General features: G+C 56.6%; 1 protein-coding gene across 2 annotated transcripts; it reads right to left on the reverse strand.

Moving 5' to 3' along the window:
* NAPA (NSF attachment protein alpha) lies at positions 1 to 22730 on the reverse strand. Of its 2 annotated transcripts, XM_027845903.1 has the most exons (11): positions 22522 to 22730; positions 14556 to 14635; positions 12839 to 12955; positions 4460 to 4506; positions 3257 to 3334; positions 3108 to 3163; positions 2938 to 3022; positions 1717 to 1821; positions 1092 to 1160; positions 456 to 506; positions 1 to 342 (listed from the first exon to the last, which is right to left on the reverse strand). In XM_027845903.1, the coding sequence occupies exons 1-11, from the start codon at positions 22617 to 22619 to the stop codon at positions 241 to 243; spliced, it is 888 nt and encodes a 295-aa protein (XP_027701704.1). In that variant the 5' UTR covers positions 22620 to 22730; the 3' UTR covers positions 1 to 240. The 2 variants fall into 2 exon arrangements, with proteins under 2 accessions (XP_027701704.1, XP_027701705.1); XM_027845904.1 differs by lacking the exons at positions 4460 to 4506; positions 14556 to 14635; positions 22522 to 22730 and having other exon boundaries at positions 12839 to 12898.
* Between the last annotated feature and the right edge of the window lie 1810 nt (positions 22731 to 24540).

Here is a 24540-nt window from a genome sequence, read left to right on the forward strand (position 1 = left end):
AGAGGGTTAGGCTGAAGTCCTGGTTCTGTGCAGCTGTGCTGGGGCATGGAGGGGGCGAGGCTCCGGCGGCCTCCCTCCTGACCTCTGGCTGTGGGGTTCAATCCCCTGGGTAGAGGCCTCCAGGCAGGGCCTCCCCACACCTCCCTCCTCCCACCCATCCTACAATCTCTTAGCCCTGAAGGGGGGGGGTCAGGGGGAGCCCAACGATGGAGGACAAAGGCCCGCCGGGCTGGGGGGGGGCTAGCGAAGGTCCTCCTCGTCCCCCTGGATGGTCTTCTTGATGCGCAGGAGCATGGTGGTGAGCCACTGGTCCAGCCTCGAGATGGAATCGTACTCCTTTACCTGGGATGGGGGAGAGAGGGAGCCATCACCGGCCGGCAGGCACCAGAAGCCTTCCCGGGCTCCTCCTGGGGAGGGGGGACACGAGGAGCCCTCCCACCGTGGCAGCCACTCACCAACTCAGTGTAGCCATCCACATTCTGTTCTTCATGGGCATCCAGGAGTTTCTGTAGAGAGAAGAGTTAAGAGGGAAATGGGGCTCGGGTCCTAGGGGTCCCAAATTCACAGCAACTGCAGGCCCAGTGTGGACAAGAGAGCAAAAATGAAGCCAGCCTGGGGCGGCGTGCGGCAACACCCACTCAGGAAAACCCAAATTCAAATCCTGACTCAGAAGCTTACTAGCTGTGTGACCCTGGCCAAGTCATTTCACCTCTTTGCCTCAGTTTCCTCATCTGTGAAATAGGGATCATAACAGCACTTCCCCTGTGAGGATCATAGGAGATATTTATACAGCATTTACCCAGTGCCTGGCACACAGCAGGTGCTACATAAGTGTTAGCTATTACTAGTACTACTACTGCTACACGAGACAGATATTGAAGACAGAGCTGGCCTGGAAGCCAAAAGGACCTGGGTTCCAGTCTGCCCTCCCCTCTCAGGGCTCTGGATAACTAACGCTCTCCACGGACAGGGGAAGAGATGCGTGTGGAAAAAGGTTGCCAAATACGAGCAACCTTAATGAAGACATGACCGTATGCCTAGCCCCCACCTCCACCCGCACCCCTGGGGAGGGGGAAGCCGCTGGCACTCACTTTGACTAGCTTGCATTCTCGGGAATCAGAAAAAGCTGGAAACATCTCCTCGTATTTCTGTACGGCCAACTGAGCACGCAGCGGCAGGATGGGGGATAGGGAGGGAGACAAGAAAAAGATCAATGCCAGAAGTGGCTGGCCACTCCTCAGCACAGGGGTTCAGGGACCAACCTCGTTGCCACGGCAACCCAGGCTCATCCTGTTGCTGGGGCTGTGCTGGCCGGCACTCTGCCCAGTTCTACCTCCAGAGAGATTATGTCCCCGTGTCAAGCGGGGCTTCTGAACAGAGGGTGGCTGATGGGGGCAGGGAGAGGCTGGAGGGGGAGAAGAAACGTGGCGTCCCCCGTCCACCCGCTCACCTGAAACCCCAGCTCTTGTCCCTCTCCGCTGCCTCCAGAAGGCCTCAGAAATGTGCCAGAACAAGGAGGGTTTGGGGTCCCAAAATGGAGGTATGAGAGGAGTGGAATGTCACGTGGGGGGGGATGGTGACTCCATTAAGAAAGGTCCCACTCGCTACCGAGGCAGGGGAAATAAGGGGCCTGCAGAATCCCAGTGCCCATACTACCCACAAGCACCTTGGGCTGGCTGTGCCCAGAGGGGGAATGGGGGGCTCAGGGCCACTCACCTTGGCATTCAGCATGTCGATGCAGAAGTGACAAAGAGCAGCCTTGAAGAAATAATCCTTCGCGCTGTACTTCAGCAGGGGACTGTCCATCGCATTCGTCCCCACCTGCAGACGACAGAAGGAAGGGGCTTGCCCGGGGGGCCTGGGCCTGGCAGGAACCGTGGCTCTGGGCACCCACGAGCCCCGAAGGCCCCTGCTAAAAGGCATCCACGCGATGCAGGCGTGGGAGGGAGGATGCAGAAGGCAGCCTGTACTCGGATCACCATGGGGACCCAGATGTCCACCCCACACAGCGCCTGCTCCACGATGGGAAGGGGAAGGCTGGCAGAGCAGGGGCGCTGAGGGGCAGCTGAAAGATGGTTCGGGAGGAATGCCTGCCCATCTCTCCCCCACTCCCAGATGCCTCACTCTTAGATCAGGCTGAGCCCGCCAAACGTGGCAGGAATCTCTCCCATCCCCCCACAGCCACTAGGAGCCTCCATCACTAAGACATTATCTCCTTCCTCTCTGTCCTGGGGAATGTCAAAGTTGGGGTGGGTCTCCACCAACCCCTCCCAGCACACTCCTCCCAACTGTATGTCCACTCATCTGCTCCAAGAGCCTCTCCCAGGGCTTTAGGTGCCCAGGATCTTAAAATTGGGGGCTTGTGACATGTGACCCCAGAGAACATAACAACCAATGGGCTCCACAGGAGGGGAGGGAGTAAACCACAGCTGCATTGACGGGGGTCAGCTCCAAGCTCCTGCTGAAGCTCGGTGGTCCCCTACTGAAGGTGACCATTTTGTGTGGCCCAGGCTGGCTTCTGCCTCTCTGCCATCTGCATCCCCTGCTCCTGGACTGGGGACCTCTCCTACCCTCAGTCTCCCCACCCCGGCTCCATGGGTTGGACGCAAAGGAGGCCACAGACAGGTGCTGTCCTTGGACCACCATGGACAGGGCACACAAGTACCTCCCACAGCAGGAGGGGATTCTTGCGTTGGCTGGGAGGAGGCTGGCTGACAGCACCCAGCCCCAGGCCCCCAGCTCACTTCCCAGGAGCTGACCCAAACCCTGTGGTGCCAGCTCCAGGCTGAGGCCCAGAGCAGCACTTGGGATGTCCTTCTTCCCAGCCAACCCTCTGCCTCTCACTCTGGTGCCATTCATTGGGCAGGGAGACCAGGTGAGCCACGGGAGGACAGAAGAAGGGACAGAGGAAGATCAGGGGGCCTGGGTGTCACCCACCTGCTCATAGATCTCAATGGCCTTCTGGTACTGCTCCAGCTGAGCAGCATAGCCAGCCACCTTCAGTAGGCACTTGTTGGCAGAGCTGTGGGGAGAAGGGCATGGTGAGGGTCGGGAGCGAATCCCGCCAGTCTGGGCATGGGACGCGAGGGCTTGGGAAAGGGAGTTACCTGTTGGACTCCTCCCCCTTGTAGTAGTCTGCAGACTGCTCATAATGAGCTATGGCCTGTGGAGAGAGACAGCAGCTGGAGGCGTTATCCTGGAAAGGAGTGGGATGGGGAAGGGAAGGAGTTTCTGCCCCCCCCACCCCCCTGCTGACCTTCTCAATGTCCACCAGCTCCGTCTCGTAGATCTCAGCAATGGAGATGTGGTGTTTGGCTGCAATGGTGAAGCGGCCCTGAAAAGGCAGGCAGAGGTCAGCAAGGCTCCCAAGCCCGGGCTACTGCTCTCTTCATGCTCACCATCCCCCGACCTGCACATCACCTGACTGTTCTACACTCTCCCAGATCTGACAGTGGAGATGAGAGGCCCAGAGAGGAAGTGATGGCCAGACGAAACGATGAGGGCCAGCCTACTCTGTGCTAAGGACTTTCCCCATGTTGGCTCACTTGATGCTCACAACAAGCCTGGCAGGAGCTGACAAAACTACTTGCCAGGCTGTGTCTGAGGCTGGATTTGTACTCAGGTCTTTGTGGGCCTGAAGTCAGAAAGAACCAGAATTCAAATCCAGCTCTGGCCAGGGGCTGCCTCCCAATGACACAGGGCCTGGGTGGGCAGGTGCTCAGTCAGCGTCCATGGGTGGCCACCACATACCACCACCAGTGCCCCTCCTGCCCACCCACATGGTCCTGGGGCTGGGAAGTCTCCCGGCCAGACCTCAGGAGGGGTAGTGATTCCGGGGTCTTTGGGAGACTGTGCCTCTGACTGGAGGAGAGCAGAGATGAGGGATGGGAGGGAAGCCCGATTACTGCTCCTGAGCTGGGAGCCCTTGGGTGAGGCACCCCATCTCTGGGCCTCAGGAATGGGGCTAAAACCACAGGTAAAGAACGCCGATGGTCTCTCATTCTGTGAAATGCCCTACACCTGGCTGTCGCTTTTCTCCCTCTAAGCTCCACATCTGATACCCTCCCACATGGGTCACCATCTAACAGGTACAGGGAAGGGAAATGGTAACATTGGAAGAGACTGGGGGGAGGGGGAGGATGGAGCCAGGCCCAATCCAAGGGAGACCAATCATCCTGCATGAGACTGGGACTGAGAGGGCCAGGCCCAAGGGAGCAGGTTGGGGGGGGGGGTCTCCTCTCGTCCTCTCTCTCCTCCACCCCGGCTGGGCCCTAAGCCTGCCAGAAGCACCCCTCTGGCCTGACTTAAGCACAGCTTCAACCGATCCCAAACCCAGGGGTTTCTGTGGCTCCTGGCCTACCCGTCCCAACAGCCTTTTTGGATAAATTCATCAATACACTGAGCATCTAGCCAGGCAGGGCAGGAAGGGGAGGGAGGAGAGGAGGCCCCCAGATCTTACCATGTCTGTGTAGATCTCAATTGCTCTCATCAAACAGTTAATAGCCTCTGGGGAGAAAGAGTGGGGGGAGAGATGAGAATGGAAGGCATTTTTGTGGGCTGCCCCCCCCCCCCACTGCCTGCCGAGATGCTTCAGGGGGGCTGGAGGAAGGCACCAGCAGGATGAGAAAAGCTTCTGTCCTTCCCCACCCTGCACCTGGGCAGGTGCCCTAGGAACAGTCAGTCCCCAGCAAGGCTGAGCTCCTGGACCAGCTGCCACACCTCAGTGAGTCTCAGAGTGCCGTCTATCCGAGCCCACCATCCCTGAGCTGCCTCTTCCCAAACCATCCCAGCAGCAGGGAGGCCCGGACGGCATCTGGGGGTAGGGAGCGGGCTCCCCTCATTCTACTATCTCTGACAGGATTTTTGTTGGGACTTTTTTATTTATTTTTGACAAGTTCTCTGGAGGAGAGAAAAAGACGAGTGAGTGGGAAGTCTTTTCTCATTTTCTAGCACATAAAGACTTGAGTTCTTGAGGCAGATAGTTTTATTTTAATTTTAACACAGCTATGTACCACCAACTCTCAGGAAGGAGACAGGAGTGGAGGAGGAAGCTGGGGGTGCCAGGATGCCCTAAGTATTCATGACAACAACAACAGCTCATTTACATAGTGCTTTTTTTTTTTTTACAATGCCTTGGGAAAGCAGAAAATACAATATTGTTCCCATTTTACAGATGAGACAGATGAGGCATAAGAAAGAAGTAGTAATCTGCCTCCCATCATAGATGAGCCCTCCCTGCAAGCTCATGCCAGTGCCTCCCTCACACCCAAGGCAGAGGCAGTGGCCTCACATTTTGTGTTTTCCTGGGGCTGGGGACGAGCCGACGTGGGAGCTGCCCCAGCCCCTCCACACACAGCTGGCCAAGCCTCCCCCTCTGCCCAGCCCCAGATGGTGGAGGGCGAGCTGCTCGGCCACAGCAGGGCCATTCCAAACAAATCAAGAAACCTTTAATTAAGGTGCAGGGGAAGGGACAAATGTGAACAAGAAGAGAGTGCCTGTCCTCCAGGAGAATCCAATTCAATGCCAAAGCCTCTCCACAATCAGGTGACAGAATCTAGTTGTGGGAGAACAGAGGAGAGAAGGGGGCACGTGGAGTGTGGCTCAGGAAGAAGCAGAGCCACGATGCAGGACGGGGAGGAGGGAGAGTAAAGGCGTCTCCACCCTGGGTCTCCGCTGTCAGAGACCCACCTTAGGAGATGAGGGAATGTGAGCCCCGAGCTCTGGGCTGGAATCGTCACCTGCTGTGATCTTGGGGGCCAGGCTCCTCTCCTCTTGGCCCCTCCATTTTCTTCTCTATGAAATGAAGGGGGGATCAGGCTCCTTCCAGATCTGCGGGCCCTGCCTGGGTCCCTCTGGAGGAGGGACAAGGGGCTGCCCAAGTGGGAGGGCTTTGCTTCCCAAGGCCCACCGTGCCCACGGCCAGGACTCCCCATCACCAAGGCCTACCCTCGGGCAGTGCTGGGTACAGCTCTGTCCTAGCGTCTGGAGGACAACATCCCAGCGTGACCGGCCTCTCCTCCTGGAATCCCTTCAGCCCGAGCTGCAGCCCTCTCTTTGGGGAAGCCTAGCTGGGCTGCTGGGGTCACCCTTCTCAGAATTCCTGAGGTCTCGGTGCCAGAAAGTTTCCTGCCTCATTACTCAGGCTCTTTTTCTTATCTGGGTCAGGAGGCTCAACAGAGGCAGCAGGAACTGATGTCTCACTTGTCCCAGGGAACAGCAGCCGCTGCGTGACTCAGGCTCCAGGAGAGACAAGCAAACCCCCTTCAGCCCCACTTCTCCTGGACTGTGGTGTCCCCCCCTTATAATTCCACAGGCTGGGCTCCTGGACGGGCTCTGGCATCCAGCTCCATCACCACTCCTCCATGTGAAGGGGACAAGTCTTCTTGTGAGACCCAGCGTGGGCCTCAGACCCCGAGTCCTGGGTCAAGCTCGGAGCTGACTGGGAGGGCCTGCAGAGACGCAGGGCCTCTCGATCGATACCATTCCTTCAAGTGCTGGCTGAGACAGACAACTACTGGAATCCTTTCTGTCATTACGACCTGTTTTACAGATCAGAAAACTGAGGCTCAGAGAGAAATCCCAGGAGCAGCAGCAGAGCACACCCTCAACCTCACACCCTCTCCTAGGCTGATGATGAGTCAACCAGACCAGGCCCGAGAGAAGCTGACACAAGGAGCCACCCTGGGGGGTGTGCCACCATCATCTGACCTCCACAAACGCAGCTGTCCATCAGATACTGTCCTGAAGTGTTCCTAAAATATCCATGGACATCCATGATAAATGCCCACTTTGTGAGAGGCAGCAGTCCAGGAGAAGTGAGCCGGCCAGCAAGCCCTGGGTTCGACTCCCAGCTGTGTGAGCCTGGGTGCGTCCTTACACCTTTCAATGCGCTCCCAGCTCTCCCGGCCCGTGGCCTGCAGGGAAGATGCCCTCACTCACTGGCCAAGCAAGCCTCCTTACTTGGGCAGGGAGCTCCCGGCTGGCCTAGGGAAGAAATCCTTCTACCCATGAAATCTGAAGTGCCAGGCTCGGGGCTGGGGTGGGCAGTCAGCGAGGCCTTCTCTGGGTAGACACAGAACAGAATCGACAGAGGTGTCAAGAGGATCAAGGAAGGCTTGAGACAAGAAGTGGAGGCCCTGGACTGGGAAGGAAGAATCGGGCTGGGGGGGGGAACACCAGGCACAGGGAGAGGTGGGTGAGGGCAGACTGGGTGAGGTCTGGAAGGACCTCACAAGCCAAAGGGCAGGGAGCCAGAGAACCTCTCAGTGTGGCTGTGTGGATGTCCTGGGGTAGGCAGCTGTGTCGAAGCAGACCCCACGGTGGTGGGCAAGGTGGAGAGACAGGCCCTGACCAGGGTCCAGGATGACATGGAGGTCACCAGCCGGGGAGCCTGGAAGAGTGGCAGTGCCTTGCAGTCTGAAGAGGGTAGCTTTGGGACAAAAGATGATGAGCTCCAGGACATCCAGTCTGAAATGTCCAGCTGGAAACCACTGGCTCAGTACTGAAGCTCGGGGCAGAGACGGGAGCTGGGTGTACAAATGCCAGAGTCATCTGCAGAGAGCTGACACTGAGCCCACGGAGCTGAAGGTCGGAGTGTTTAGTAAGCGCTGCCCATGCACCAAGCCTGTGCTGAGCACCAGGGACACAGAGAAAGATAAGGCAGAGCCTGCCGTCTATGAGCCCCGACCCCGACGGGGGGAGACAACACAGCGAAGGGTCAGCCAGGAGCCCGCCGGAAAGGTGCCATGGTCCTTAGGGGCAGCGGCAAAGCAGAAGGTGCTGTCCCTTCCTGAACGTCATTTCCACTGATAGAAGGGTCTGGGCCCTGGGCAGGAAGCACAGCCACCCCCAGGGCTCTCGGGCTCAGGGTCCGAGGGGAGATGGTGGTCAAGGTGGCCAAAGGTGTCAGTCTGACTGCCTGGCCCGCCCTGCTTCCTCTCTCCCCATCACGGGGCCCAGCTGCTTCACTGGACTGGCTGGGCTGGCCTGCCCTGGGAGGTCACCCATAAAGACAACAGAAAGATGACCGGTGAAGAGAGGCCACCGGGGGCAAGATATGGGTGATGAGCCAGCCTAGGATCCTGGAAAGAAGCCATCAGACACAGAGGAAGGAGGAGGACCAAGAATGAGCCAACAGGAGGGAGTAAGGACCCGAGCAGAGAGAACAACTGTGTCCGGGGAAGAGCATCTGATGAGGCGACCGAGAGACCCCTGGTCGGTCCCTTTGGAGGGGGCAAGTCAGCAGCCGGACCTCAAGATGGTCAAGGAGGCCCAGACAGCTTTTGCAGGGGAGGACAGGTACAGGCTGACAGCTCAGATGGCCAGGTCTGGGGAAGGAGCATCTACAGGGAAACAGGGGGTAGCTAGTTCTCCACGGCAAGCAGAAAGGCCACGCGCTCCTGGGAGGGCTTCCTTCGTCTTTTCAGCAGCGGAGGAGGAAGAGGGATGGGAAGGTCTGGGAAGCTCGAGGAGAGAAGCGAAGCTCTGGAACGGCTTCGAGAAGCCTACACGGGGAGGGCCCGAGTGGCAGGGATTACACCCATTTCAGCCAGGCTGTGGGGCGAGGGATTCAGAAGCTGAAGAGAAACCGTCTAGAGCCCAATCAGTCAAGTACAGGGCAGAGATGGGGCAGGGAAGCAGCTGACAGCCAAGGCCTGAAGAGACACTGAAGGAGGGAGAGATGACTACAAAGAGGAGGGCCCCAAGAACAAGGGCGCTTCACCCGGGGGCCATGGGACCAAGGGCGAAGGCATCTTGATTTGCACCAGTCGATGACTTAATTGCAGTGATGTCCTTCAGTTCTATTTCCCAAACAAAAGCCATGACTCTGAGAACCTGCCGGCGAGGCCCGGACACCCACCAGGCGAAGCTCCTCTGCCCAAGGAGGACCCCAGAAAAGGGACAGAGACACATCCCAGAGGTGCCGAGCTGGAACTAAGCCAAGCGGGCACCTCGAGAGCTGGCTGTCTGGGCAGCATGGGCCGGAGGACCCAGTGAAGGAATGACGGGAAGGAGTGCACGCAAGTGGGCCCTGATGGGCAGCGGAGAGTGGGAGGGCCAGAGACAAAGAGAAGAAGGTGAGCGGAAGAAGATGGTCTGGAATGAATGTGACCTGGGCGGAGGGAAGTCAAGGAGCAGGAGAGCCAAGACAGAAGAGAGGGGTGGAAGACCCCCAGAGGTGGTGGGGCCCTGAAAAGAACACTGACAAGCTGTCAACAGACACATGGGAAAATCCTCTAAATCCTATGATTAGAGAAATGCAAAAGAAAACAAGTCTGAGGCACCACCCCACAGCTACTGACCTGGCTGACACAACAGAAAAGGACAATGACATCTGCTGGAAGGGATGTGGGGACACTAATGCATTGTTGGTGGAGTTGTGAAATGATCCAACCATTCTGGAGGGCAATTTGGAGCTATGCCCAAAGGGCTATAATAATGTGCATACCCTTTGACCCAGCAATAGCACTTCTAGGGCTGTATCCCAGAGAGATCATACAAATGGGAAAAGGACCCACATGGACAAAAATATTTGTAGCAGCTCTTCTTGTGGTAGCCACGAATTGGAAATTGAGAGGATGCCCATCAGTTGGGGAATGGCTGAACAAGTTGTGGTATATGAATGTAATGAAATACTACTGTCCTGGAAGAAATGACGAGGTGGGTAGGGTCAGAAAAACCTGGGACGACTGCCACAAACTGATGCAAAGTGAAGTGGGCAGAGCCAGGAAAACACCGTACAGAGCAACATTGCCAACAGTGCTCAACTGTGGAAGACCTCGCTACTCTGATCAATACAATGACCCAGGACAATCCCGAAGGACCCAGGATGAAAAACAATGTCCACCTCCAGAGAGAAAAGGGAGGGACCCCGCATGTGGACCGAGGCCAACTTCTTTCTTGGGTGTTCAGGCGTTTCCATTGTGTCCGACTTTCTGGGACCCCATTTGGGGTTTTCTTGACAAGGATACCGGCAGGGTGTGCCAGCTCATTTTATGGATGAGGAAACTGAGGCAGAATTGAGCGACTTGTCCAGGGTCACAAGCTAATAGGCCAGATTCGAACGCAGGTCTTCCTGACACTCTATTTGCTGCACCGCCTAGCTGCCCACAGTTCCTTGACAGCAGAGACCACTTCTCTTTTCCACCTCATATCAGCACCTGCCAGTGTAGTGTCTAGTACAAGGTGGGCAATTTCTGACTATATGAGACTTTTTTCATTTTTTTCCTATGGCTAATAGGCAATTAAGGGCCACTAGGCGGCACCACTGAGCACTGGGCCTGGAGTCAGGAAGACTCGTCTTCCCAAGTTCAAATCCACCCTCAGATACTTCCTAGCTGTGTGACCCTGGGCAAGTCACTTCAGGGCGTTTCTTCAATGTCTGCCTCAGTTTCCTCCTCTGTAAAATGAGCTGGAGAAGAACATGGCACTCCAGTGTCTCTGCCAAGAAAACCTCAAATGGGGTCACAGAGCTGGACATAACTGAACAACAACATGGAATTACCTTTTGCATGACTTCACCTGTGTAACTGGTATCATGCTGGTTGCCTTCTCAATGGGGGGGAGAGGAGCTGGAGGGACGGAGGGGGAATTGGGAACTGCACATTTTTAAAAATGAATGTTTAAAAAAAAAAAAATTCAAGAACCCTGACCAAACTGTGTCAGCCTCTGGGGCTGCTGGAATGGTTGAGGTGGGAAGACAGAAGCAGACAGACAGGAGAACAGAAAGGGGGGAAAGGCTGAGGCCCAGACAGGTGGGCTAGAGGATGAGGCAGGCTAGCATCCTCCCAGCTGGCACAGACGCCAGGCACTGCTCTCAGCTGGAACGTCTGACAGGGGCCGGGGCCCTCCTCCCCCTCCATGCCAGCTGCCCCGTCAGGGGGCCAGGCCAGTAGGGCTGACAAGTTTCACTATGTTCTGGGAAGACAGGCAGTAGCCCCTGGGCTCTGAGCCATCATGTTAGGCACTCTAGTGTGACGGGAAGGAGGGCAGTGTCAGTGATCAGGGCTCCCCCAGTGCCTCTTTTTCTCACTCACACCAAAGGCCATTGCCCCGCCGGGAACAGAAGCGAGCAGGAGGCCTCAGAGGACGGCAAGAAAAGACCAGGACAGCGGCTCCTGCCACTGCCCCCCCAAGAGAAGCGGCTTGTCGGCAAGAGCAGAGCCCCCATGGGGAGTGAATGCCGGAAGCTGTGACGGCAGCTTGGAGCCCAGGGAGTGACGAGGCTCACTCCTGCCGTGGACCTGTTCAGCAGGAGGTTTCATCCCAGCCTGCGGAAGCACTGGGGAAGCTCCAGGGAAGCCCAACTGAGCCTGGAAGAAACCCAAGTTAGCAGAGACCCAGGATACACAGGGCCTGGCACACAGTAGGTGTTCAATAAGTGTCTACTGATTGACTGACTACCTGACCCCCCTCCCCCTCCCATTTTGACACTGCTGACCTCTGCCCAGATTGGGTGAGCGATGCAGCTGTCTCTGTGGCCCGGGGCAGTGGGATGGCAAAGCACATCCAGGACGCGCACAGGCTGCCAGACACCCACTGTCTCATCATCACTTCACCTGGCGGGCCTGAGCTAGCGCCCCACCGTGACCAACCATCCTTCTGGAAAACCTCCCCCCTGCCCTGCCCATGAAGGGGCTTTTCTGCTCTCCCGTGGTCCCGTGGCTTGGCCTGGAGGGCAGAGGGGGCAGTGCCCCAAAGCAGCACTCGGCACAGCTGCTCGGGTTGGTTCAGAAAGTGCTTGGCTCTGCCCGTCTGCCCAGGTCAGGCTGACTGAGCCAAGCACCAACCCCCATCTGCTGCACAAACGACCCCACCCAGACAGGGCCGGCTGGCCTGGCCCCCAGCCCTTAGGGCCTGTGGCTTCAGAAGATGCTGAGGCAATCTGAAGGACCTGTTTCTGTGATGAAGACAAGCGTGAATGGCACTGTTTACCCGATGAGTCAGGTTAAAAAAAAAAAACCCAACAAAAAACAAATTAAAACAGCACTATCACCACAAGGAACTCAGAATTGCCTGTGTTGTTCTAATTATCTGGATAATTAGCTCCCTTCTCCATTTTAACGAGCACTGCCAGCCAGGAGGAGGCCGTCCTCTGTAAACACGGACCCTGCCAGCAGCCGGGTGGATGCACGTATGCTGCTGGGGACCAGACCCTCCTCGTCCTGGGGACCAGGGCAGAAGAGCACAGGGCTCTGGCCTGAGGCTGGGACACGGAAACATGACACCCGCATGCTCCTCACTACTCTAGGACACGGAAAAACCCCTTAGCCTCTGCGGGCCTCCGTTTCCTGATCTGTAAAATGAGAGCTCTGGACTAGACTCAGTGACCTCTAAAGCCTGAAATCTGCAATCCTATGCCACCAGTGGCATACTGGAGGGGACACACAGCCTTTCACCTTCCTTCCCCCACTCCTCTCTCATTTCAAGTTCCCTTTGCTGGGCAGAGGCTCCGATGTGCCCAGCCTGGGCCTGGCCTGGGTCAGTGTCTGGTGGCCTCTCATAAGCCAGCTGGTCTTTGAAACCCCTTTCCTGTTGTCTGGTCCCCATACCAGTTCTGAAAACGGCACAGATCCTCTCTGTGGTGCAGAGCCAGCCTCCAGTGCCAACACCCACTCACAGATGCTCCCCAGACTCGGGGAGGGGAGTGACCAACTGCCTGGGGGAGGCGGGGTGGAGAGGGAGGAAGGGCTTGGGGCAGGGTCCAAATGCACAGTGAACACTTGGGTGGGGGGGGGTGCCTCCATGCTGATGCAGAAACCGCCCCCAGGTGCCCCAGACCACCAGCGCTGGCACTGCAGCCTCGGCCAGCCCCACCCCGTGTTCTCGGGCCCCTCACCTTGGGGGTCTGCTTTCTTGAAGGCATTCCCCGCATCCACAAAACTGGTGGCCGCGTCATGCTTGCTCTGCAGCTGAAGGTGCAGTTGGGCCGCCTGGCAGAATGCATTCCCAGCAGCTGGAACAAAGTGTAGGACACTGCCGTCACACACGCGCCACCCCCAGGCGCCACAGCCTCCCTCCCGGGACCCTGGAAAGGAACGGAGGGACCACTGCGGCCTCTTCAGAGAGGAGGACGGCGAGGGGAGCCAGCCGCCTTACGACTCCCTGCCTTTGGTCCAGGGCCGGGCTGCCAGCTCCGAGGTCAGACCAGTCCCTGACATCTCCAGTCACTATACCCAAAGGGCCAAAGCCAGAGCGGGGCCTAGAGCGGTAAGGTGCCCGGGAGCCACCCCAGTCACTGACCCTACCCTCTGTCTAAGGGTCCACTCCAAAGAAGAGCATTGAGCAGCTGCTGAGGGCTGGCGGGGCCTGGCGGAGTGGAGTGAGTTTTCTGAAAGGGCAGGGTCATGGCACACCGTCCCTGCTGGAATTCCCTGCGGCACTCCCCAGCCCACTCCCCACCACAGTCAGCTCACACTGTATTGCCAGCTCATCACAGCGAGAGCTGAGGGGAGGTCTGGCTGCCAGCCCCCTCACTCTAGGGGGCACCAAGTTCCCACTTTCTCAGGATGCCCACCCTGGTCCTAGAACAAAGCTCAGTAAGAACAGGAGTCAGAGGCCTGACACTAAGCCCAGGCGGGACTTGAACTGGATTCGACTCCTTCTCACCACCCGACCCAGACTCACACTGTCCAGCCCTGCTTTTCGGTAGGTGAACGTCAGCAACCTGCTAGAACTGAAGTCCCTGCACTTCCTGAAGAATCCAGAGACAGTCTCAAAGGCTCCAACTTCTCAGAAAGCATCTTGGACAGTTACCCAAAAGCCTCTTGAGCCTCCGCCACAAAACCCCTTATTCTGAACCCCCGATCAACGGCTACAGTCTGTCTGAAGGAAGCATGCCCCCCGCACCCCCCACCCCAGGCAGGGATTACGTCTGTGGTAACCCATTCATTGGGATGCTGGAATGGCAGAGTCAGAGAACACTTTCCACCCACCCCTCTTTGTTCTCCACCCCCACCCCCACTCCCCGATCTGGGGGCAGAGCCCAGAATGGGACACACTACATCAGAAAGAGCCTGCCCAGGACCACAGATCATCACAGGGTAGGACGTCCCTCGTCTTAGACCCAAGGCCTCTCCGACGCCAAGAAAGTAAGAATCTACCTGGTGGGATGAGCCTCTGATGGAAATGCCAAGCACAGTTAGAGGGTAAAGTTTTTCTCCCACCCCTGTCCTAGACCCTAACATCTAAAAGTCGCCTCTCCTGCCTCCACTCTCTCAAAATAACTTGAAATGTTTCAACAGTCTAGTATAAGTGTCTCCAGATTAAAGGCGCCTCTCTGTCCCTACCCTCTGTAGGATGACATCTAAATCAAAGAACCCATTCTGAAGAACAGGGACTTTGGGCTTCTCGTCCCAGCTCAGACACCAGAGGGTGGGGGGGGCAATGCTGTCCCCCTCCTGAGACTTAGATGTCTCTCTGTCCCTAAGGTCCCCTCCAGCTCTGAGATCCTGACACCATGCTTGAGGGGCCCGAAGAACGCTGGGGACGGTGGAGGACAGGAGAGGGCCACGGTAAGCCCCGACCCTCAAAGCAGCAAACAGGAGAATACAAACCACTCCAGCTCTTGGCCATCTTGAACATATTTGCGGCTCTTGAGTAGATTTCGCACGCCTCCTCGATTTTGGATGAGCCTCTGAGGGAGGAGAAAAAACAATCCACATTAAGGAGTCTGCTGAGTGAGACTGGCTGTAGAGGTAGAAAGAGCGTTGTTTTGGGGGGGGCCGGGGCACGGCTGCACCCTCTGCCCCCACTCCAGGTGGCTTCCGCTCCTCTCCTGACCCTACACCAGCTTCAGGTTCCAACGCGCAGTCACCCCCCTGTCGCACACTCCATTAACCTGGTCACCAAACACTAGGGGTACTGCCTTAGAGAAGGAAGGGGGCGAGAGAGTGTCTCACGCAGGGCTGGCGCTTCATGTGTGCCTGGTGACTGCACTGGGGAAAGCCTGCTTCTTCGGACTGCTCAGAAGGAACCCCGTGTGGGCCAAGCCATGCCCTCTGAACTCCCGCTCCGCTCCTTCTCTGCCCCTCTCACCTGGGATGGGGCACTGTCTAATGCTACAGATGAGCTCGTGCCTGAGGTCACACGGCTCAGGTGGGCAGCAGAGTCAGCTCAAACACCCAAGACCTGCACAGAACAGGTGCTCAATGAATATCTGATAACCCAGCAAGGTCTCTTGCTCCAATTAGCCTGGGAGCTGGCTCCCTGGGGGCAGAAATCCTGTCTCCAGTGCTCTGCAGCCCCAGAATGCCAAGCACAGTGCCCAGGACCCAGTAAGTGCTCAGTCAATATTGGCTGGATGACTAATAAAACGTGTTCTCCCACCAGGGCTGCTGGGGCAGCACCTGTCTTCCCCCTAGAACAAGGCTCTTGCTGGGTCCTGAAAGGCCGCCAGCCCACATGGTTTTGGGGCCAGGACACGGGACCAAGTTCTTCCTGGCACAAGTGGGGATGAAGATTAGGAATCCCTTCCCCGTGAGACGTGGCTGCCTCTCGGTGACAGCTGCTTCAAGCCCTCAGTGGAAAAGGAACCACACAACAGAGCTGAGGATTCAACTCCTTCAATCACCTCGAGGCTAACGTCGAAAACAGGTTCAAACTTCAGGTTCTACCTGCCTAGCTCCCCAGAGGAACTCACAGACTCCAGGGACCTCAGGGGCAGGAAAGACCCAGAGCAGCCCAACTGGGTGACTCGGTGGAAAAGCAGCTCCTGACTCCAGCCCCTGGCTCCGGCTGCCCCCAGGCTCGGGGCTATTTTGTGGGGTTACGTCTTCCTTCGTGTCAAGAGAGGTCTTTTCTAAAGGCAGTGTGGCAAAGTGCAGAGAGCACTGGACCCGTCCAAGCTTGGCCCAGGCACTTCCCGCCATCAGTTTCCTCATTTGTGAAATGGAGATAACAAAACTGGTGCCACAGCCCGGCCCCACATAGATGTCATCATTCACCACTCCTGCCTCAGCCACAGGCCCTGCCCCTTCCCTCCTCCAGGCTCGCCTCCTCTCCCGTTTTGGTTTTTCCAATAAAAGAACATGGATATTATCAGATTTTCATACAATCTTTCTTTCAAGGTTAAACAATACGCATCTGCATTCAAAAGCAAGTCCCACAGGCTTCTACTACGTTTTAAGAGAATCCACTAAATCTCATATTTGAATCTAGACAACTGGGGGAGGGGCTGCTGCCAGCCAATTCTCCCAAAACTCCTGCCCCCTTTCACCTGGGTCCTCTTGGAGAACAAGGCAAGGACCACATGGCAGGGTGGTGCAAAGAGGACCTGGAGAACTGGGCCTTGCTTGTCCATTAAGGGAGATAAGCTAAATGGCCTGTACTTCCTCGCAGTCCCAGCCACCCCCTCTGGCTCTGTTCTGCCCTCCACCACTTCTGGACTACTGTAAGCCCCCACCCTGCCCTGCCCCTGCGTGTAAGTCCATGAGCTGTAAGCTCCAGGGGTCCCCAGAAGGTTGTGAGCATGCTCAGATTCAAAGGGGGTCAAGGCACAGGGAATCATCTCTTCATGCAGAGATCAAAGGTCAGGTCAAGGCACTGAGCTGGGTTACATCTGTAGACCTTCGGGCACTAAGATCCTACAATTCTGGAACCTTATGATTCCAAATGAGCAGAGCAAAGACCAGGTTCCTCTGGCCCCTGCGGCCCTGTGCTCCCCCATCTCAGGCTGTCCGTAGCTCAGCTTGGGGCTGAGACTATCATAATGGAGGAGGCATAGGGGATACAGCATGGATGCCCCCAATTCCATGGGCCCAGCCAGGCCCTCAGTGATTGCCCTCTGCCCAATGCCTGCTGCCCTCCCAACATGTGCTCCAAGGGGATCACCTGGAGAGGCCCCCTTGGGCCTTTCCCTTTTCCTCACTTCGGCCTCCTTTAGATGATTTCCCAAGTCCTTCCGGCCCTAAATCTGATGGTCTCGCTCAACCCACTTTTCTCACAGGTAACTGAGACCCAGGAAAACAAGGGGTCTCACAGAGAGTGTGTCCCCAGCATTGGCTCCCGGGCCTTTTTTCTGCTCTCAGCCATAACTAGGCAACCCGTTGACACATAGCTCTCTAGAGAGGTGGAAGGCCTTGGGGGCCACTGAATCCAAGCCCTTCCAGAGAGAGAGACAGAGGCTGATGCTGCCCGGGGACACGAAGGCATCTGACCACGGTCTCACAGCCGGGCGGAGCCCCTGTTGGCCCCTGGCCTTTGGACTCCAAACCTCTCACTATTGCCCAGCCACCTCACTGCCTGCTAGGGTCTGGTACATGGTGGTGATGGGTCCTGTGCGAAGCGCCTCAGCAATAGGGACTCTTTGTGAGAACTGTCTCCCCTGTAGCCTCCAGCACAAAGGTGGGCCCGTTCTAATAATAGCTTGAAGCACCTGCTTCCCAATAAAATCCTTCCGCCTGCCAAGGCAGTGATTTGTCTAACTGAACTGAGGTAGGCAAGGTAAGAATGATTCTCCTGTTACAGAACAGGAAATTGAAGCTCAGATGGCCGGGGTCAGAGGGCACAGGCTGGACCAACCCGTATGTCCCACCTACAATTCCAGGGCCTCCACAGGCAGCGGACTTGCTTTTGAAATAGTGACGAAAAGGAAAAATGAGCTAAAACCCTGCCGCTGAGGCCCTCCCAGGAGAGTCGTGACAGCCAGCTGGCCAGCTGTCTCACTCCCCTCCCTCATGCTTATGAGCACCTCAGCTCCCAGGGCTGGTCCTGAACCCTCTGCTCACAGACCAGAATAGAGCAAACTGATTTGGGCCAGCCCGGTGTTGGGGTGTCTATAATTACATGCTCTGCGTCTCTATGGCGAACAGGAAGGGAGTCTTCTCAGGTCTCCCTGGCACAGGCACCAGCTGCTACTGACTGCCAGATGGAAGAGTTCAGCTCTGCCAGGAGAAAGCCTGCCAGGGAAGCAACAGACGCTTGGAAGGGACGCGAGCCAGCTGAAGTCCCACCAGCGAGAATCAGTGGCCAAAACAGGGGAGGCTGTGCCTTCTACTGTGCTCTGGCCTGGGCTGGCTGCCTCAGCTTTCTCCCATCAGACTGGGAGCTCCTCAAGGGCAGGAACTCTCTCTTGCACTCAGCCCTCAGCACTGTGCCTCACACACGAGGCACTTAACAAACACTGATTGACTATAAAATGAGGATCATAACAGCACCTACCTCCCAGTTCTGTTGTGAGGAGCAGATGAGATCTTAGGTGTAAGGGACTCCGCACAGTGCCTGGCACACAGTAGGTGCTATATAAATGCTAATACCTCCCCTGCCCCTTCAACACTACCTGATCAGACCAGAGCCAGAATATCACGTCCAATTTGAGAAAAGGATGTTGCCAAGCTATAACACATCCAGGACACAGTGACCAGGATTCAAGGAATCAAACATGAATTAAGCCCTTCCTATCTGCAATGCACTGAGGAGACAAGGACCAAGATGAGAAGTAAGACCTGCCCTCAGGGAGTGTATGCTAGAACCCAAGACTGGCTGAGGGTCCAAGAGGATGGGGCCTAGGGCCTGACAGCAGCATCAACAACCCAACCCCGTTTTATAGAGGACCTGGCCCAAGTCAGCCACAGGCTGGAGCCACAGGTCAGGGGACCCCCTCCCTGAACAGGGCTCTCTGTACGAGAGACCATTCTTATCCACACATCAGCATCATCACACATCGGAGGTGGCGGCCTGCTTCTGCAGGAGCCGGGGCTGGGCCCGCCCACAGAGAAGGACAGGGAAGCTTCACTAAGGCCTAGACCACAGCAGAAGGCTGGAGGAGCGGCCACTAACACAGCCACAGTCACAAAATAATCCGAGACGACAGCCTCGCCCTCTCTTCTCAAAGATTTCCTAGGAAGGACCTGAATTTCTCAGTTGCCTGTTGCTGAACTGGAAAGATGTTTGCAAATAACGCTGTGTCAAATCTCCTTGATTCAGCCAATCACAGGGCCCTGTAGAGATGGAAGGGTAGAGTACAGGCCTGCACGTTCTGACCTCCTCATATCAAGGCAAGAAGAGGAAAATGAGGCCCAGGACAATAAAGCTCAACCTGCTTCCTACAACCTGGTGATCAGTTTGACCGCTGGCATAACCAGAAATCCTGCATCATCTCAGAAATATTTCCCACTATAAATGTAGGCTGACTGCCCTGAGCCAGGCAAGAAACGCCACCTTTTAGGTGACGAATTAGGTATCTAATATAAACTAAATGAATGACAGAGAAGATACAAGTCTTTTTCTGGAAAAATACAGCAGGAGAATTAATTCTGTGTACAAGGAAGATATATTTTGGGGCCTAAGTCTTCAAGTTTTGACACCAAAGGAAGTTTGGAAGCTAAAGGAGATGTCCACCTTTTTCTAATGTTCAGCTACAGGAAGGAGGCAATGCTGGGTTTGTTTAAAGAAACTCCAACGTATGCCAACCCAACCAAAACAGGGCTCCTTTCACTAGCCAGCTTCCCCAAAGCATGTCCAATAGGGTCCAATTCCAACAGCCGCCACACTGAACGTACTCGATGAAGCCCATAATTTTCTGTGGCCCGCTCAACGTCAAGGTCAGTGAAGAGAGGCTGGGAAAGAGGAACCCCTGAGAATAAGCACCATGTGGTGGGGACACATGGTGGTGACTGGGGGAGCGCACAGAGACCCAGTCAGGCCCTCTGCGGAGAAGCCTTCAGGGAAGACGGGGCCCCAGCCCCTCCCCATCAAACAACTTCAGGCTGACCACCCTCTAAGAACCACAGGGAAAGTGACAAAGAAACGGCTCTTGAAGGTCGCTTTGGGTCACATTCCCATTCACTGCATCTGAAGCCCGGAAGAAAGAAAAAGGAAAGCAAGCACTCTGCATTGAAGAGAGCCTCTGGATCTGCACAAATGCACATCGGTGGGCTCAGAGGCAGCTAATGCAGAGAACATTCCCAGGGCAAGAGTCGGGAGGCAAAGTTCCCTCCAGCCATCCCCCCAGCCCCTCCGTCCCAAAGGGCCCGAGAGTCTTCAGGGCCTGTGTTCCGTTCCCACCCAGGCCAAAACCTCTGAGGCCTTGAGATGGAGAGGTGCAATCAAGGGGCCTCCTTGAAAGCATGGCAAGGCCAGGTTAAGACAAAGCCTCCAGAAGGAATCAGGAAGAAGGCTCTGATTTGTTTTGGTTGGCCCCATGAGGAAGAACGAGGAGCGATAAGCAGAAACTGAAGAGAGGCTCGGTATAGAGAAAACCGCCTCCATAGGCGGTTTAACCAGAACTGTTCCAAAGGGCTGCCTCAAAAAAGCAGGACTTTCCACCCCTGGATGACTACACGTGGGTGATGCTGTGGAGGGGATTCCTTTTCAAGTACAGGTTAGATTCCATGGCCCCTTCCAAATCAGATTCTGTTACAGTTAGACGGCTTAAGTTTCCACAGGTAGAATGGTGCAGAGAATTCTAAAAACAAGTCAAGGAAGCAGGTACACTGCAGGTGGGCCTGGACTTAGCCCAAAGCTGATGGTTCCAAGAAGACCCCAAAATCAAGATAAGAGCATGCTTAGTGAACCTCAGGCATAGCAACTTCTCCGTCCAGCGTCCGGGGGGGGCGGGGGGGGGGGGCAACAGCACAATTGTCGGCACAATAGGGCGGGAACAGGGGGCATGCCAGAATAAATGTAACCTAGAAGGAACGGGCCAATCCAGACGTGGGAGGTTTCGCACCAAATTTAACTGCATAAAAGCACGCTTGCCCTCGCACTCAGGGCCCATCCCTCCTGAAGTGGGGTGAAGCCCACTTCTGGCCAGAAACGTCTAAATCCTCTGGACTTTCTCTGTAATAAACTTTCTTGATACTAAATTTTTGGTGTCAAGTGTATTTCTAACAGATTCCGTGAAGAACCTACCACATGGGTAAGAAAGAGCTCTGAATGATGCCGTTTCTTAGCTGACAAAGACTGAACTCCTGGGCCTAACATCCCATGGGACCACAAGCCAGCCCTGCACCTAGGCTAGTCTCATTTTCACCTCTGTTCACCCATTTGCTAACCATCTACGGGGCCCTATCCCTCTCTGCCCAAACAACACCGACCCACAAAGTTTCGGCGCTCAGCCAAGCCTCATCTTCTCTAGGATGTGCCTTCTAACAATCACAACAGTCCCAAATTGCAATGGGAGGCCTTGTAAATTGACACTCATCTTGTTTCTCTCATTGTTCCAGTACTGCGTCACAAAATCACAATTTGCAGCTAGAATAGAGCTTGCTTATGGGTCATGTAGTGCAAAACTGTGGCTGCAGGAGGCCCAAGCCTCTGAGAGAGGTCCTGGAATCCAGGCCACTTGTGGGATGCTGCCCCAGGGCTTGGGGAGCCTGGGGGGGGGGGGGCAGTCCTATCTGCCCTATCAGTCCTATGTGTCTGTGATCTGAAGTCCTCATGATAGGAGGTCTCGGTGTCTCCCTCACCCCCGTCCAGTCTGGCACAAGCAGGACTGACCACAGGGCAAGCATTCAGGCAAGACCTGAACTGAGATCTTGCACCACATCTCAGGCTACAAGGGCCCAACACTCGTAAGAAAAACGTCAAGGCAATCCTCCTGGGCATTGTCCCACGGTGGCCCCCCCCTTAAGTTAAACTTTAACTTTTTCTCTTGGAAATTAGTGGGAAAATAAATCCCCATATCCCCGTAAACAGGCAGGTCCAGACGCCAAACTGTCAACACTCACTTCCCAGCTTCCCTCCACTTCCAGTTCCAGGCTCTCAGCTTCTCCCACACCCAAGTATCTGAATATTCTCTTCCCAACAACCCCTCCCTTCTGGACACCTCTTTCTTCTGGACCTAGTGCCCCCATTCCAGGGTCTTCCAATACTGCAGGCCTTCCTAACACAACTTTTTATACTTCCTAGCCCTGCTTCCTCAGTCTTTCTTCCAAGTCTCCCTTTTTTGGGCCCCTAGGCAAGCCGCTGCCCTAGGCCTCTTTCTAGACCAAGGGTGGGGACCCTGCGGCCTGAAGGCCACATGTGGTCTAGCTCCTTGGGTACGGCCTTTAAACTGAGTGCAAGTTTTACAGAACAAATTCTTTTATTAAGGAGATTTGTTCTGTGAAACTTGGATTCAGTCAAAGGGCCGCACCTGAGGACCTGGAGGGCCACAGAAGTCACATGGCCGCCTACTGCTCCACAGCTAGTAATCGGGATACAAACGAAGCCCCATATGTCCCTTTCTCCAGCAGCAGTCAGCCAGCTTCATCCTGTGCCCTCTGCCCTCCAAGCCGCCTCTTCTCCACTGGTACAGCGCTTAGTAAGTGGCCTCTCATGGGTCCAGCGAGCAGGCGGGGAAGGGCACCCTCAGGCTGCTGGGCCTCAGGACCCTTGGCTGAGCTCTGGCCCTTCCTTCCCCGAGCCCCTCGTCGCCCTCCCAGGGTCTCCCCTTCCCCTCCCTTGTCCTCAAGGTCCCCCCACCCTGGCCGAGTTCCCTCCTCATGCCCCCCGCCCCTCTCTGCCCGGGGCTCCCTCTCGTCCCCCGGGTCCCCCCGCCCACCCCACCCTCCCCCCAGCGCCCCGGCGGGCCGCTCTCACCCGAAGAGGCCGGAGAAGAAGGACTGCGAGTTCTTGACCTTGCGCTCTGCCTCGGCCAGCAGCGCCAGCGCCTCTGCCTGCTTGCGGGAGTTGTCCATGGTGCGGAGGCGGCTCGAGTCTCCGGGGCAGCCCGGCCTCAGCAGGACAGTCAGAGTAGAGCCGGAAAGCCACAACAGATGAGGGCTAGGACGACGGGCGACGATGGAGGACGGCGGCAGACGCGAGGGCACGTGACCCGCACCGGCCAATCACCAGCCCCTCGAGATCGTGGGCCCCGCCCCCTCAACGCACACCCCCTTCTTCACCTCCAGTTTCGTATCGCCGCCTGACCCTTGTCCACCAATCGCTGTACGCCGTCATCTCTCCGGACCCGCCTCCTGCCGGTCCTGCATCACGTGACTCAACGCCTGGCATCAGGTGACAGCTTCCTTTAACCCCCTCCCAATCCCGATACCCCACCTCCCGCCCGCCCCCTTGCCCCGGATGTTGTGGTTACCAGAAGAAAAGGGGTGGGAAGGACCTTCCACGCAGAGCGCGTGCGCTGGGGAAAGGGAAGCGTGAGCAGAATGGGACGCGCCTTTGACAGGCGCTGTCATGACATATCCAAGTGGGCCGCAGAAACAACGACACGCGCATGCGCAACCGCTGACCCGCCATGCAAAGGCGCATGTTCAGGCTCTTCGGCCTGTTTATTCAAAGTCTTCGCCCCCTGTTGATCAAACCGGGGAATAAAGGAGAAAAGCCTAGGTCAGGGCGGGCCGCAGGGCGCATGCGGAGAGCCGAACAGCCTCTCAGATTTCTGAGTGCGCACTCGCACAAGGCCGAGAACGGCCGCGAAGGACTGACCGCACGTGAACCCCTCGAACAGAGCCTCGGAGGGCTGGCGGGAACGTCCCAGGGCCGGAGCGCCGGGCTCTGCGGCCGCGCAAGGGAAGGTGCAGGGGGTCCGAGCTGGGCCTCAACAAAGTCCTCCCCGTCCCACCCGGACCCCCGAGGCTTCCTCGGTGGGTTTGTTGGCGTGGGGTCTCCCCCCTCCGTCCTGCCCGAGGCTTGGGGCTACTCTGATGGGGCCCCCAGCCTCGCTCACGTGACAGATCGGGAGCCTGCCGCGCTCTGGCCACCCAGCCGTCGGTGCCCCCTCCGTCCCGCGCCAGGCTCCCACTGCCCGACCACCGGTCATCCCTCCTTCCCCTCCCAGTTAAACCCCCTTGCTCCCACACACGGGCTGCTGAAGGTGGGAGCCCGAAGCCCCCTGTCCCCACAAGGCTTGCCTCGTGCTTTACGGAGAAGGGCGAGGCTCCCGTGGCCGCCCTCTTCCTCCGCGGCTGCCCCATCACTGCTCTCACGTGATGAAGCGGCCTTCCAAGGCTGACCCTCTGCCTGTTCCAGTGACCCCACTTCATCCCCTCTAGTTTTCGCTCTCTTCCTCTCTACTGGTTTATTCCCCACCACCCGCACACATGCCCATGTCTCTCCCATCCTGGAAGAATCCCCCCTCGATCCTTCCATCCCTTTGGCCCCGACAGTCCAGCTCACGACCTTATCGTCCCACTGACACTGCGCTCTCCGGTCACCAGTGATCGCTTCCCTGCCAAATCCAGTGGCCTCTCCTTCCTCATCCTCCTTGACCTCTGCAGCCTTTGGCCCTGCTGATCACGCTCTTTTCTCCAGGTTTTCAAGACACTTCCCCCCTCCCCCGCCACAGTTCTGCCCCTCTGACGGCTTCTTTGCTGGGATCGTCGTTCAGATCACACCCTCCGACCCTCAGAGACCCCCAGCACTGTCCTGGGCCCTCTTCTAGAAGCTTCTCCCTCAGCACTACTTCACACTTGGTGATCTCCTCGCCTCCCATGGATTTAATCACCATCTCTATGCTGATAACCTGGGCAGCTGGGTGGCACAGTGGATAGGGCACTAAGCCTGGAGTCGGGAGGACCTGAATTCAAATCTGGCCTCAGACACATTCTGGCTGTGTGACCCTGGGCAAGTGATTTAACCCTGTTTACCTCAGTTTCCTCA

The sequence above is a fragment of the Vombatus ursinus genome, unplaced genomic scaffold (genome assembly GCF_900497805.2).
Source record: "Vombatus ursinus unplaced genomic scaffold, bare-nosed wombat genome assembly UNPS02015030.1, whole genome shotgun sequence".
Classification (NCBI taxonomy): Eukaryota; Metazoa; Chordata; class Mammalia; order Diprotodontia; family Vombatidae; genus Vombatus; species Vombatus ursinus.